At 38.1% G+C, this 16,770-nt stretch overlaps 1 protein-coding gene across 6 annotated transcripts in view; it reads right to left on the reverse strand.

Annotated features, from left to right (window-relative positions):
- Positions 1-2,000: 2,000 nt before the first annotated feature.
- FGFR2 (fibroblast growth factor receptor 2) overlaps positions 2,001-16,770 on the reverse strand; it is an 87,225-nt gene continuing 72,455 nt past the window's right edge. For all 6 annotated transcript variants that reach the window (XM_074831435.1, XM_074831437.1, XM_074831436.1 and 3 more), the window contains 7 exons: positions 16,284-16,394; positions 15,327-15,517; positions 11,739-11,861; positions 10,310-10,380; positions 8,371-8,508; positions 7,508-7,613; positions 2,001-3,791 (listed from right to left, as the gene is read on the reverse strand). In XM_074831435.1, coding sequence (XP_074687536.1) covers positions 3,627-3,791; positions 7,508-7,613; positions 8,371-8,508; positions 10,310-10,380; positions 11,739-11,861; positions 15,327-15,517; positions 16,284-16,394 — 905 coding nt within the window. In that variant the 3' untranslated portion in view covers positions 2,001-3,626. The remainder of the gene's footprint in view (positions 3,792-7,507; positions 7,614-8,370; positions 8,509-10,309; positions 10,381-11,738; positions 11,862-15,326; positions 15,518-16,283; positions 16,395-16,770) is intronic.

Consider the following 16,770-nt stretch of genomic DNA (forward strand, 5'->3'; position numbering starts at 1 on the left):
CCTAGCCTGGAAGGGTCTTGCTCCACCTTCAGGCATTGGGTCTGGAGCTTTTATGGAAGAGATCTATATTATTAAAAAGCATTTTACTCAAAGAGCAGCTTATATGCCCTGATCAAGACAACTCTTAACCTCCTCTTGGTTTAATTAATTACACTGAGATCACCGAATCGTTCACTAAAAAGATGGTCTCTAGACCTCAGGGTTTTGTGGCACTCTCTTCTCAATGGCTAGACAAGAAAATTACTAGATTTTCTACACAGCTTTGCTCACTTACTTCCAGAAATAAAACAGCAAACTTGTCTTTTGACACATTTGAAAGTCAGTACACAGTTCAACTCTTACTTTTGTAAAAGCATAACAAAACAGATATTGAATTATATGAATTCATCAGAAAAAGTGACAGAAGCCAGCTTGTTATCTGATTGTATATAGCCCATGCTACCTGTTATATTATAAAGTGGAAAAAAAAACCAAAACAGGCAACATAAACTTGTTTATGGATTTGAGCCATAATAAACTTGGTTTCTACATCCATATTTTTTCATATATTACAGCCCTGATTTGAATCAATACTTAAATGAGGAACCAGAAACAATTAGGTGCTCCAGAAACTCATTATACACAGAACATAATCCTCATTATCCACATCAATATAAATTCGTTTCCTGACATAATGCTACTTTTCAGTATTACTCCTGTTAATAATGGCAACTTTATTTTTAGATGAGACAGGAATCCAAATTCCTAACCCCTTCTTCTCATGAAAGAGCCAGAGGCAGGCAGGACAATAAAGAATATGTCCCCTTCAGACAAATTTCAATGTTGGGTTTTATTTTCTGCTGCCCAATTTCCTCTTGCAACTCCCCACACAGAGGATGTTCTGCTTCTACCCCAGAAATTGAGTTTGTGAAATTGTGGTCTATCTCCAAGGTGCAAATCTAAATCTTTGAGAGCTAAAATAAAAATGAACAGAGGAAAAGCAAATAAACCATTTAAACCAAAACAAAGGTAACCAAATAACTTCGCATTATTTAATAGCTCCTTTCCACCATGTTTCTAAGTGTTAATGTACTTTTATTTTTAAAAAATATCAAAGTAATAAAGATGCATTTAAATTAATTTCAATACGAGCAGAGCAAGATTCAAGATTTTCCGATACCCTTTAAGAGAATTTTAAAAGCAGACGTGTCACATTAAGAATACTGTGGTTTCTGTCAGACAGTAGCTACCATTGCTGCTAATAGTAATAGATGTCATGGGAAAAGGGAATTCTTTGGTGTTTGGGGTTTTTTTTGTAAAGGCAGTGGGAATTTTTTCAATCAGTTAGAAAATTCCAGTTTTTAATGGGCACTTTTTTGGAGTGTTTCTTGGGATTGGTATGGGATTTCTGGTCAAAGTAGAAAGAGATGAAAAGAAACCAAAGAATAGTTTGGTGTCTGGAGCGCTTTTACAGCATGTGGTGAAGACCAGGTTCAGTAACTCTTTTCTGGGTAACCTACAACAGTAATGTGACCATAAATAATGTGACCATAAAGTTCCCATTTCTGGCTCAAGCACTAGATATTTTGGTGTGCCTTCCTTCTGTTTTCAAGTAAAAAAAAAAAAAAATTTATACACTTTCCATGATGACTCTCTTTCCATATGATTTTTTAAAAATCTCTTATAGAAATGGTCCTCCGACATCTCCAGTATGAATGAGAAACCTCACTAATTAGAGGATACAACCTAAGTAAAAAGAAAATATATTTTATGTTTACACTACGAACACTTCAAATCATTTTCCAGCATATAGTGTCCCAGCCCACAAACACCAAAGACTGTATGTATGTTTACTCAACCCATGTTATTCATGAGCAGATATTTTATAAGACAGAGGCAATAGTATTATTCCTGAAAGAATTGCTTTGTAATATAGGATCTATGATAAGGGCAAAAGGAAGCATTTCTGGATGCGTTCCATCACTTGATGTTCAGGAAACCATTTTGTATCACACAAAGGATTAGGAAAAATAAGCTGCATGACATTTATTTTGTAATTTTAACATTAATATCTGTAGAAACATTTTATTGTCAGTACAAAAGTTAACAGATTTTAATACTTTTTTTACCCAATTTAAAAACAAAACAAAACAACCCAAAAACACCACCACATAAAACAGTGTAATTTGCATTCATATTGCATGGCCATATCAGTGTGAGTGTTCTGAAAGTAAAAACACAAGACTTCCGTAAAAAGATACAAACAACAGTGATATTTTAGCAGAGGCCAGTGCTATACCTACTGCTATGGAATGGATCAGAAGGAAATACTGGAGTCAGCATGAATTAATCCTTTAAAAAGATGCTGATATTCCTATGGCAAATTGTCATTATAAACAACTTCTCTCTTTTTAACTTAAGTTACAATAGAGGGTAGTCTAAAAGGCAAAAGATCCAGGCCAAAAGGTCTGGAACCTATTATCCAACTCAGGGAAGAGAACTGTAGTTAATTTGATGCATGTGCAACTCAGGGTAGAAGCTCAGCTCCTTTTAGAGCAGTATGTTCTGCTATGGTTATAGACAAATTCATGTCTTTCCTTACTTTAGGAACCCTCTTTAAAATTTTCTTGGTTTTTTGTTGTTGTTGTTTTTTTTTTTTTCTGTTTGGAATGATTCTGCTTTTTGGCCATGGGAAACATCACTAAAGAGTTAAATTGTTAAAGTGACAGATATTGAGAATAAAAGACTTTCTTGTTAAAGGATTTGCTTTTGATAAGAATAATCATCTGACACTGCAGTTTTTAAACACAAATAAATCAAAAGTTTAACTCCCCAAAATTAGTTATATACTGTAAATATTTCTTTTTTTAAAGATCTGAAAACTAGTAAAGTCTGAGCAATATATCTACTAGTTCTCTGTGCTGCCTGCATAGAAATGCCATTTAAATTACAAAAACACAACAACCCTATAAACGATTAACTGTTTTGTACATTACCAATTAGTTAATAAATTAATGATATACCATTTTCCCTGAAAGCAAAGTATTTTCCACCTTTGGATGGTGAAAATTAAGAAATTCTGTGTAAGAACAGCATTTAGCAAATAGCTGTTAAAAAAGAGACTAATTTGCTAGGTGGATTGGGACATCCATTTTTAAATCAATACAAAAAATAATTCATTGTAAATATATATAATATATATTTATACATATTTTGAATATATTTACATACATCCAGCACCTATATACTGCATTTGTGCTCTGTAAGTGTGTGCCAACATATATTTTCTCCAAATATTACAAAATAAACAAGAAAGGCAGACCCAGAGTTTGCCTCAAGTCCAACCGGTCCATTGTACAAAGTCTGTTGCAGCTTACAGGAAGCCAGAAAATTGATAGTGTGACGGGTATCTAGACACAGCTCATAAACGTTCTTCTTTGTTGGGAATATTTAAAAGTTGCAAATTATGAGATTCTTTATATAGGTTCTGACTGCTTTCCTCCAAGTCTTCTTTTTTTAACTTTTTCTTTTTAATCATATTTCATATGTACAAGCAGAAACATTAACGTCCTGGAGAAAAGATTTTGTTTTGTATATGGTAGGTAGCTTGATGTTCTTGTTTCTTTATTCTTCTGTATGATTTCTTTTCATGTTTTAACGCTTCCATTCATGTGTTGGTACTTGGGAAGACAAGGTTCATAAGGCATTGGATCGGGAGAAAAAACAGAGTCATCACCTGAAGAACACGAACTCCTCGTGTCAGGGTAACTGGGTGAATACTGTTCAAGAGGTCCACTCAGGTCCAGATACTCCTATGACAAAAGAAATAAATTGCATTTTCAGACAGTGAGTAAAACTGACAATAACACATTACCACTGCTCTGATTTGGCTTGATTATATAGTGATTAAAAGAACAGTTTGAAAATGACACTCATTTCTCTAACGTAATTGCATTCAAAACTGCCTGTTGCTTAAATATCTTTTAAAACAAGGAGATTGAATAGAGAGAGAAAAAACAAACCAATAACACGGTACTTTTCTGAAGTCCAACATCACCAGCATTAGCCGCGTCAGTGGAAATAAACATGCCAACCACATCAAAAGAAGACTTTTCACTCACAATGATAAAAATGAAATTTCATCCTAAATAGAACCATTTTTCTTTAGCACATGGTAATGATTTGGAGAGGGAAAGATACTTCCAACTTTATATTCCTTTGGTCAGTTTGAATATCTGTTTTATATTCTGTGATATTAAATTTGTGTTTAAACATGCAGTGGCAGACGTGCAAAAAAAGAACTGAAAGGAAAACAAAATTAAATTCAATAGATTTGGGTTTTTTACACTATAGATTCATCTGTGTGTGTGTGTGTGTGTGTGTGTGTGTGTCCCAGAGTAGCCATGACCAAAGCAGTCATTAAAAAAGGAAATAATATCTGCTGAATCCAAGTTTTGGGTTAAGGCTCTTTTGCTAGAAACAACACTTTTGGCAGGAGAATAAAGTTATTTTTCCCCTTGAAATGTTCCTTCTCTTTCAACTTCTAAAGGCAGCTGCATTCATTTAAATGCAATCTCTTCATTTGCTAAACCACAAGTTATGATCGTACTGACGAGACAAGTCTTCCACCTCAGTCAGTATTTTATGCTGCTGTGCTTAGGTTTGGGGTAATTTAGTCCTTGGTTAACATATTTTAAGTCAGAAATTCAATCATTACCGTATTATAGTCACCATTTTAAAAGAGGGGGGGAATGTAAGTTTAAAATGCTGACAAATACAGTAGGCAACAAGAGAAGGCAGTTTGGATCTATGATTACTGCCTATCTTGCTGCCTAGGCTTTCAAAAAATCCATGAGGAAGATGTTGACATGTATTTATTTATTAGTAAACCAGTCCCACGTGACCAGAAATAATCAAGCACTTTCTAGACAGATAGAAGAAGAAAGTATTCCAGTATCTGAAGAAACAAGGCTTTCTCATGGGATATCAGGCATGGCTCGTCATATCAAAAGGCTTGATGTAATTCAGTTATGAATTCAGTATTGAAAATGGGATCCTTATTCCCTCTCCACCTCCTCATCCAATGTCAAGGGCCAGAGACACATAAAGGGGCATAAGAAGTTTCCAGTATCAGGATGGTTCCTGGTGTTGATATAACACCACAGCCACAAGGCTGACTCTTGGTGACTTCTGTTCATGTGGCTTGGGGAAACATTCCATGCTACTCTGGGAAACATGGGAAATAGGGTCTTTTGGGGAAAAATACAACAAAAAAGCCCCCCAAAACACCAACAAAAAAACCCCAGGTGATGATTCCGCATGGAGAAAAGCAAGGCACTACCATTTAAGCAGAAATAATTACTTGCACAAATGCAGAAGAAGATATTATTGGCTGCCCTAGCAATTCTTTGAGTTGTTGGGTAGACTAGGCTGACCCTGTATCAACGGTGTCATTCTGGGGGAAAAGGGAAAGTGCCACTGTGGAGAGGATAAACAGAAGTATTGTCACACTGACGCATAGAGGACTGCGCTTCAGGAAAATGGTGTGGAATACACAAAATCAAAGGTCTCAAAAGTTATGGAGGAAAACGGGACACACTGGAGTTCTTGGGAGACACTGAGTGAGAACGTGATGAGTTTTCAGGAACATAAAGTGTCATGGAAAGACAAGTGAAATAATTTGCTTTCTATGTCCAAGGCAAATAGGACAAAAGCAGTAACTTATGTTGAAAGATTAGCGATTAGGAAAAACTTTCAAGAAGCAAGGCTAATGAAACAAAGCAATTGACTGTCAAGGGGTGATGCAGAAATACGGCCGTGGAGATCTTTAAGGACAAGTTACATAAACATCTGTCAGGAATGACAAACGTATAGTGGATGCTGCCGTAGGCCGATCAGATGGACTGGATGTGTTCCTGAGCTTTTTCCAGCCGTTTTTCCTATGATTCTAGTCTAAAGTAATTTACATAACCCTAAAGGCCTTTTCAGGTTACCTTTGAGATCATTCCAGGTCCATGAGCAGTACAGAATTGGGAAGGCAAGATGGTTAAACACACACAAAAAAGAAAGCAATATCCTTTCCCAGGCTTAGAATTGCAGCCCATAACCTCCCTCTTGAATTTGCAAATGCATATCCAGTCCAAGCCACCCAGCACTCTGCGGTGGCAGCCAGCCCACCTCCAACCGGTCTTGTGAAATCATATATAAATTAGGCAGAAAAAGATGCAGCCAGCACTGGACGAGGCGAAAATGGTAACGGTGCACGGAGCTACATTACCAACTCAGTAGGGAGCACATACTCCTGCCTCATCTCTGAGCCATCCCTGAAGGTGCCACTTCTTAGAGTAAACATAATCCAGATAAATTTATAGCTGCTACTGAAGCAAAAATATTTTCCAACCAGATCTACTGGGAAAATGATCATAAAAAATGTCACCTCTTTACTCAGGTTCTCCTGTAACCTCTATTGCATACAGCCTTTCCTAATGCTGCTTAATAGTCTGGTTTTTATTTCTCTGACAATTCTGAAAAATTAGGAAGTAATGTTGAAGACCAATATAAAGTGATCCAAGTCTTTTTCTTCTACCTCTCCCCCCCCTTATAATCATAGCAAATCTGAAAAATTTATTTTGAAATGATCAAAACAAGGTGTTGCAACTTTCCTCTGTAAGCGTTTTGTTATTTTTCTTTCCTCCCATTATACATATCATTTCTCAGAAATTATAGGAATTTGTAAAATGTTTTTGGGACACCAAGAATTTTCCCTCAAAAGAAGTCTCCACCAAAAGAATCAACATTTCCATCACTTGTGATCTTCCTCAAAGGTGCATGTGATTTAGCAATAAGAGAACCAATTCCTGTGTGAATACCCTAATCAGTGTGTTCCTTGCTAAAACTAATAGTATCTCAGACCTCTGAAAGAATGCTCTTCAAATAAAACCTTTTTGCATTCATATATCCCAACCTGAAGCACTGTTAGGCAGGACCTTTGGATAATTGGATGGCTGTTTGCATGTTCCCCGTGGGTCCTCATTCCCTCCACAGAGAGCTATTTCAGTGAACCTAATTCACTCTCAGACATATAATCTGAAATCTACCATTGACGATTTCTCCTCTTCTGACCTAGATATCATGGCTGGGAATCAAACTGAGTTGATAAATGAAAAGCACCACGAACTCTACATCTCTCCTTCACATGAAATTCATGTTGAAACATAAACATTGCCTCTCAACGTGCTGCATGTAAGTCCCTTGATACTGCTATGATAAAAACATCAAAAAGATGCATTGAGAAATAAAGAAAAACACTTTGAATATGTATTTCTGTTTAGTTATATTAATCAAGGCATAATGGCAAGAAACTGAGGATTTCATAGGATACATAGTTTAGCTGCATGTAACCTCAGAGGACAACGACAAACAGAACAAGAAGAGAACTCGAGTAGGATTTCATAATTGAATAAATTCCATCTGTCTCCTGAACCATTTGTTCTGATCAGCAGCTTACGGAGGGAAACAATTTACCTACCTCATTAGTTGTGAGAGTGAGAATCCGATCCAAGTCTTCTACCAACTGTTTAAAAGTCGGTCTCTGTGAAGGCACAGCATGCCAGCAATCTCTCATCATCATATAGCTGTAAGAAATACACATTTTCTTGGCTTAATTAAAATCACACGTCCTTCTTGCAAACCTTTTTGTACACAGTCAATGTTCTTCATCACAAGTAAAACAGCAAGCCCCCACAGCCCTACACATGGACCACTGACTTTCCCAAAATTGTGCAATACTCACTTCCCTCAAAGGTGCATTTCTACTCCTGCATCTCCCTTGCCCAGTGTCTAAAATTACCTATTTGTGGACCTGATTCTGTAGCCTCCTGTCCCAGGAATGTCAATGGTATTAAATTACACACACTTAAATATTTTTGCATGTTAGGGATTGCAGTCTTTGTGAATTGAAGAAATTAAAATGGGAAAAAAAATTAAAAATAGTTAAGGGCTATACTGAAATATTAGAAAGGGAGAACACTCTCCCCTCATCATCAGGAGATAATGCTGTGTTAATGCAGAAGTTCCCAGATCTATTTCATTGAAGCAATGAAACAAATTAACAAATATGCATGTGAAAACACTGACAAAGACTGGCTTGTAGATGATCTCTTCTTTTTTCAGTGGGATCACAGCAGGGTGTGTATAAAAGGACCCTCTGTCAAACGTTTCCTGAAGACCTTTTCATACCTTTTCTTTACATATCGATATGCACATATATATACACAATTTTAGAGTCAAGCAATTCTGAAAATGTTTGATTCTGCCAGGGGTAGCATTAACCATGTGAATTCAGTTCAGTTTGTGCCCTTCAATCCTGGTATAGCAAATAAGGGTCCTTACAGTTCATTGGTGCAGTTGGCAGGTTTATCCATTCGGTGTCCTTCCTTAAGCAGCTTAAAAAGTTCCTCCACTGGGATTCCTGGGTAGGGTGATCCTCCTAGCGTGAAGATCTCCCACATTAACACACCAAATGACCAACTACAAATCAAAGAGAATACTGCATTAATAGATCTGCCTTACTGCTGAAAACAGAGATGTGTCTGCAGCTGATGCAGTGACCACCGAGCCCTCTCAGGAGAGACACTTAAATCAGCACCTACCCTGAGCAAGATATCGATCTGTGAAGCACATCAGGTGCATGGGCAGCAACAAGGACTAACCTGAGCATGTTTGCAAACACACTCTTCGCCTTTGTCTGGTGTGCTCCAAGCACCCAAGTTTCCAGGGCTACTGCAAAGAACTGTCTTCACAGCTTAATTATTTACAGAACGCTCACAGTGGAGCTAGGCTGCAATTCTGTGGCGGGATATTTTGGAAAAAGCAGACTGTTCAAAACAAAAATATTTTGCATCATTCTGCTCTTCTATTTTTCTTCTTTTATTAATTTTTCTTTGGGAATGAAGGACGATCATTTTAAGCCAGTTTTCCTGCCTGCTTGCCACCTCCTCCAGAGCCTGCCTCATCATGCCTTGCTGGCAACCCAGGGCTCTTTGGCAGGCGGCTTTGCCAGGTGAGCAACAGCACACAGCTTGCACTGGCTGCTGAGCTTCTCTGCAGCTCTCCCAGTGTATTTTAGTAAACTGTTTGCACAAACTTACAATAATATTATCTTTAGCCATCTTCAAAGCCACCATGGGGCCAAGAGTCTCCAAGCTCCAGCACTGAAATCCTCGTGCTCCCTGAGTCTTGAGGAGCTCAGACTGACTTTCAGTCCTGAACCAGTGAAGTAGTTTACTTCACATTCGCTGAAATATTTTGCCAAGATGGGGGTTTTTTGCCAAGATATTTTAAAACAAAAGTTTGATCCACCCTTAACCAGTGTATAGCTTCCTTCATAAATAATGTAAAGATTGCAGGAAAAGCATTAGTAAATGCTTTTCTTAAGGAGAGAGTAGCTCGGGAAGTGCACCCTGGTTAAAGACAGAGGAGATACCTCTTATTTTCTCCACACTGCTCTTTTTCTTTTTACCCTGCACTGACATGCATAACCTTTTACACCTGTGCTGGGAAGCATCCAGCCCTTTACAGTTAACAGCTTCTCTTGGAGAAATAAAAAACATAAGATCTTCATCTGCATTGCATAAAAAAAATACAGGTCTACTTCAAGCACAATGCACACGAGTACTGTAAATGGGCCTAGGAAACTGTAATAGGAAGCAGAGTAAATCCTGAGCGGTTGCATCAGCCAGCGACTCTGTGCACACATTAAAAGATTTTGAAGTGTCAGAGTCCGATGATTTCCTACTACATGTGAACTACGGCTGGGAAGCAACAACACTTCTAAAAATCAGAGAAAACTTTTCCACTATATCCAACCTATGTTTGATTATACCTAATCCTAGCACAAATTTTTATAGTAAGTTTTCAGGGAGTTTCTTTTCTCTCTCTCTTTCTTTTCTTCTTTTTTTAAACCTGAAGGAAGTCCAGAGTATGTCAAAAGCCAAGCAAATTAGATAGACTCTTTGTAGCTGCACATCCGTAAATAAGTTCAAGGGGGGAAACTTCCGCACTGACAGAAGGAGGTTAGCATTTTCCACCTTTCATGTGCTTTGAAGCTGGGCAGATTAGTAACAGAGCACTGGTTAGCAGTCTACCATAAAATCCTCACTTTCTAAGGGCAAGTCCTGTTCCATCTATTAATATGTGAAACAGAATGAAAACGCTTAAAGGTAAAGGACGACAGGAAAATACATTTAAAATATCCCAAAATTTCACAAATACAAACCAAAACAACCCTCCTTCCCACCTCCCAAAACCCCATTCAAATAAGGCCACTTACACATCACTTTGATGTGTGTAAACTCTGTCAAACAGAGCTTCTGGAGCCATCCACTTTACTGGAAGTCGTCCCTGGAAGTTTGGAGGGGAAGGGAAGAAAAATTAAAACAGTAGCAATTTACAGGATGATTTCAAAACCAAGGTTTTTTTAAAAGATTAATCAATTCTCAGAGAACAGTCTAATGCAAACCAGCACGAAAATTAGCTTTAAAATTTTCAGGGGAAAAAAAAAAGTAAAATTGGCTGAAGTAGGGAGACCATTAAGAAAAATGGATGTAAACATTGAAGATAAAATTAAAACCATTGAGGGCTCCCAAAAAGTTCCCACTGCTTGCTAGGAGAATGATAGGATAAGCAGATCAAAATTAAAAAGATCATTCCACTATGGCTCTTTAAACACAGAAAACCCAATCAATAATCCTCTGAAAAATAGGCCTGCCTGTAAAAATAAGTTGATCACTAAACCCAAGCATGTTGTTTTCCTGTTGCACCTTTTGCAGTGACCCAAATCTCACAGTCACAACTGCCTGTTGCTTTGCACACAAAGTCTGCTCTGCTCAGAGCCCAGGAATCGCACCAAATTTCAAGGTTCAATTCCCTCCAGTACTGATGTACCCATACCTGGTTGCTCTGTCTTTTGAAAGTAGGCAGATATTACCATTAAAATGCCATTAATCACTCAGTGCTTTGTTTTCATAGATAAGACACTTAATTTGATTGTGAATAATAATATTTATACAAAATACTGAAGTCTGTAGAACTGAATGAGTTCTGCAAAGTTCCCATGAAAAACCAACTGCAGTTGATCAGGATCTTAAGAGATCCCCTGAGAAGGAGGTGTAAGCTGTTCAAACTAGGCATCAATAACTACATCTGAAACATTTTATCTTCTTGATTTGGTACAGGCAAAACAGTGAAATGGTGACAGAGTGGGGAGTAAAAATCAATTTTCTCAACCTCTAGCCCCACTTTGATACTACCGCCATAACTTGTACATAACAAGCTAAGTACAGGCGAAAGGCATAAAGCTGTACGTGGCATTACTACACAAACAGGATTTTTATCATGGTTATTGCTAGCACTGTTTATACAGTGTTTTTGAAGATCCTAGGCTTGGTACAAAATGAGCTGGCATCAACAGGACTATCTCCACTTATTTCAAGTGATTGGAGTCAGGGACACACAAAAAAACAATTCTGGTATTTTAGCATTTCTAATAAATCATACAATATACAGCCTCTTTGGTTATCTTTTTAACTAACTGTCATTATATGAGGGAACATAAATTCTTGTGTCCTTGATCCCTGTTTTCTGTCTGCGATGAAAAGTGAGGCTCTGTACAAGAAGCCCATTAAGTTTATAACCACAGTTTTGAAGTAAATCATTGAAAGAAATGCTTGTTTCCAGAGATAAGAAAACCATCTACTTACATTAGTAGTCTTTTTATAATAATCTATATTGTTGATGTCTCTGGCTAAACCGAAGTCTGCTATTTTCATGACATTATTTTCAGTTACCAAAACATTCCTTGCAGCCAAGTCTCGATGGATACACTGGAAAGAAAAGGGAAGAAAAAAAAAAAGGCCCACTGAAATAAACTGCTGTAAAAGTGAAATTACTTCCACACCATAACTAAGTCTCCTTTATAGATTTTCACCTAAATCACAAGGTGGGAAAGTCACACATTTACTACAAGCCTGTGAAATGATGATTGTCTTAATTACTGCAATCAATCCCCTCAGCTGGTGTTTCTAAGTTAAACGATGGCCCTAAGAAGCCTCTTAGAAAAGCCTGATTTATTGAAGACATATTTTACTAAGGCTGAAAGCTTGGGTGGTGACCCAAACTGTGCCATCCTGTTTGTGATGCACTCTCTATTACACGTGCCCAGGTACGGGTATTGCAGCACTTTCATTGCAAATACTGTTAATTAATGTTTTATTATGTTGCTTCTCTTAAAGTTATATTGTCTCACCAGAGCTAAAACCTGACAGTCTGGATCAGCACAACCGTTTTTAATATAGAAGATCTTAATATGAGATATATCCGCAGTATATCATTTTAAACTAGACATCTAGGGTGTGTGTATTTACTTCAACCACAAGACCATAACAATTTAATTATGAAAAGAAAAGGGGAAAAAACCCAATACAATCTGGGCTTGGTTGTTTGCTTTTAAAACAGCTTTGATACTGAAACTAAACATGTTATCTTCTCAGAGATTTTTCCTTTATGTCAGCATTATCCTGAAAACTTGCAACTGATTCTTGACACTGAAAGGACGTTGTGACTGCTCTGGATATCATTCCCGCGTTCAAGCAGCCTTATTAGGATTGATACAAGATGGCAGCAGGGGCATGTTAAGAAACATTGCATTTGGAATCCCCCCAGGATATTCTACTTCTTTTCAAGTAAAATATCCTCCCCCCGCCCCCCCCCCCCCCAATTTTGGATTACTCTTTATGTTGGACTCTTTATTTCAGCATGTGCATAGACTTGCTGGACTGAACCACTACAAAAAAAAAATATACAACAGCCAATTTCTTTCTTGCATTATAACTTGCCCCAGCAATTCGCTGAGATCTCTTATCCTGCATGGGTAAAATGAGCCTAGAAGTTTCTGCTCCTCACTGGGTTAGTCATGGGGAACTGCCAGGAAAAACCTGCTCCAGCAATGCCTTCATGTGCACAGGACCAGACAACAATACATGCTTTCAGCATCAAATCAGTCTTCTAATGCAGCATCAGGAATGCTACAGTAGCAGAAACAACTCAGGCCAGCCTTCCTACTTCCCTATTCCTGTTCTCAAACCCTCCAAGAACATCCTCCAAGACACTAGAAACTCAATTCAGTCACCCATCTACAAGTTCATCATGTCATCTGAGACACCCTAGGATATCCAAGTTATCTTGATGAGACTACCAGGGACGACACAGGATCTACAGCAGACCCATGCCTTTCCAAAACGGCAGGCTGGGGGTACCATAGAGCATCTCAGATGGCATGTAACATCTCTGAGTGAATACACCAAGTGATTCAAACCCTGGCATCTTCTGTCAGTATAATTCTGCTTTCTCATACCCCACGTTTTTGCAACTTAGACTCTTCCTATCTTCAAAATGGTGCCATTATTGCTTTCCATATCTGACAAGTTTCATAGCTGTTCCTCTGGCCCTCATGATTTGGTGTCTCTTTGCAATGATCTAGGCCAGGCCCTGTATCTGGAGCTTCCCTGTGGTTCTGCCATAGTACTGGAGCAATGGAGAGGACACGTCTACAGAATTTTAAAAAGCATCCATCCAACTTTGGAAATGGGATATTGTTTCTAAGTACCATTGCTTGTAAGGCAAAAACTTTTTGTAAGGCAAAAAGTAGGAGCCCAAACATCATCTTTACATATTATTATTTTTTGCTTTTTTGAAGTCTCAGTGAGCCATTTATTGGATTGAAATAACAAAAACACTGGCCTTCTCACAGTTCCTGCATGATGGAAATACCGTGAGAAGACCAGTTCTCTTATTATTCTAGCTCAGTAAATGGATCCCTAAGGGGAAGAGAACTAGTGAAATACAAACAGAAATGGTGGGATATCTGAAGAACCGGAATGCACAGTTTTACTATGTGCTGCCTTTGTTTTCCCTCTGCCTTGTGCAATGCCTCACATACTGTCAAGTTCAGCGCAGTGCTGATCAAGTGTTTTTGCAAAGGAACTGCATCAAGGATGAAACGGTTCTGCTGGGTGCGTCTGTGTGAGCGCACACCTTCTTGGCAGTGTCCTACAACAGCACTTCAGAGCTTCTCAGGCGGACGCTTGTTCTCAAGATATGCCAATCAAAAGATTTATTTTTTCCTTTCACAACAGTTCTATTTTCTTGGGACATGGCTCATTGCCAGGCAAATGTTTCATTAATCTTAGAAAGAGATATCCTAAGGTGCTTTACCTAATACAGTACTCACTCTTACTCCATCAGAAGATTTTTCTCTTGGTGTCATGCATGTCACCCTGTCTACCCTACTACACTAAAAATTACTGTTTCAAAACAAAAGAATAAAAGCAAAATTAGACCTAGATTCCCCCTCCCCTCCAACCTCTATAACTGCAGAAAAGCAATAAAAAAAATCATGACTCCATGCAACAGTAATGGAGGTTTACACTCAGCTCTGGTCTTTGGTTAAAAACAGTTCCATACTTGGGAGTGGACACGATTGGAAACCAGCATAAAACCCACTAACCACTCCGTATCTTGCAGGAGGTGCTTATCATCAATATCTGGTGCTCTGGTTTAGACATTGGGTCCAAACACCACCCAGGGTATTTATGATTGCTTGTCCACCAAGCCACAGCATGTTTACAGAGTTAGTTATACAGGGCTATTCAAGGTTTCGTAACTATAATTTAATGAAATTACTGGTTAAAAAAAAGTTTGAAGAAAAGTTGAAGAAATAAGTGTCTAGGGATATGACAGGATAAAAAAAATCTTTCAACAAACTTGCTCTCCTGATAAACACCAGTTTTAAGTAAAGCACAAAGTGCCTTTTCTGTTCACAATTTTTGCCCTGGCACCTTATGGTCTTCTTAAGTCTGCCTCTTATCATTCTGTAAATCCTTTCAGAAACAAATTCATTTGTTTTACATCACTATGTGAGCTGGTTTGGTCGATTTGACTGGAAACAGAAGGCAAATGGTGCCTGCTGTCTCATGGGTGGAGTAATGTGACTTGGGTAATCAAGTGACCACCTGTGCTTATGAATTCAAAGTGCAGATATGTATGCAATATTTATTTCAAACGATCCATTCTGGGCCTCATTTTAGCAATCTTATTAAACAGAGGTTACAAACTTTAAGTGTATGAATTTTCCCACCGATTTTCAAGAGTATGAATTATGCAACTTGTTTGAGAAAGGTCCTTCTCCCAGCAAATTCCTGAACACAAATGAGATGAGAACAAATTTAAACTAAAAAAAGTGCCAAATACACACCATGCGCTTTGTGCAGTATTTGCTGAGTTCTACTTACTTTTTGTGAAGCCAGGTACTCCATGCCTCTTGCCAACTGGTACGTGCATGACACTAAGTCCTTGAATGTCATCTGCTCTTCTGGTACCCTGTTAATATCAAACGAATACTCCATCCCCGGGGGGCGACGTGCTCGCAGGTACTCACGCAGGTTTCCTTTGGAAGCGTATTCTACTATCACATACAACGGCCCTTTGGATAAACATAACCGTGTGAAAACTAGAGTAAGATCAAAGGGTAAAATGTTTTTATGTTAAGAAGCTTTTGGTGTTCTCTAATGAATGAATTGAATCAATAAATGTTTAACTGTGAAATCAGTAAGCACAACTTGAAAGAAAGGAGGTCTGGACTTGGTGAAGTCACTGGTCCAAAGCTCCACAGCAGGGTAGTAGCAGAGCTACAATTAGTGGCTGAAAGTACCTAAACCCTGACCCAGCGCCTATTCCCTTCCAGACCATGCCATGTACTGAGAAACAAGCATTTTTCAATCAAAAAATGCCATGAGATCTCAGGCAAAGGGAAAGTGCTTCTTAGCATTTTTTAATTTCCAGAATTTTATGCCATTCTGCATTGCTTTACATGACATAATTAGCTTTTAATAAAAACACTGTGGTCTTTAGAGAGTAAAAGTGCTCATTTCAAATTCATGGGATACAAGTTCCACTAAAGCAGGGCTGACAATTGAGAACAATAGGCATGGGTAAAGCCCCTGTAAAATATCCTTTTTTCCCTACAGCAAGGGATTAGAGAGTTTTCATATGATATAGTACCCTTTCTCATATTAAAGCTGCAAGTATAATGAGAGACAGAAGTTAAAATATTGCTGCTAAGCTGGGGAAATATCTAAAAATCCCATCACGGCATGACTGTTTCCTTAAAAACCCTTGAAAAATTATGATTAATGATACTTTCACAGACCTGTTGGAAAGTCCTGGCTTACTTTCTTTTCTCTACTCACCATCCTGGGTACAGGCTCCAAGGAGATTGATGATATTTTTATGCTTCCCAATCATCTTCATCATCTCCATCTCTGACACCAGGTCAGATAGATCTTTTTCTGTAGCATCATCTGTACAAGACACAAGTGGAGTTCATATTTTCTAGCATGCCAGCCCAAACTCCACTGAAACTCACCACTTGGTATAAAACACGTGTGCTTCCAAATGCTGAATACAGGACTTGTTTCCCAGTAAACACTTTATGTTATACAAAGTCATGTTGTGTCCTAACAAAAAATAGTCTCAACCTCTTTGATGGACTGACCACCTCTTCAGTGCTATATGTTAAGAGGCAACACAGTAATATCAGACGTAAAAATGCTGTCCTTAGCTATCAAACCTCCAATAACTGTGCCTTTCCTGAAAAATAACCTTACAATTAAATTGAAAATAAATAGGCATCAACCACCTGGACTGAATGGGCTAGGATCTACACATGGACAGCCT

This window comes from Strix aluco, chromosome 7 (assembly GCF_031877795.1).
Source record: "Strix aluco isolate bStrAlu1 chromosome 7, bStrAlu1.hap1, whole genome shotgun sequence".
NCBI classification, from domain to species: domain Eukaryota; kingdom Metazoa; phylum Chordata; class Aves; order Strigiformes; family Strigidae; genus Strix; species Strix aluco.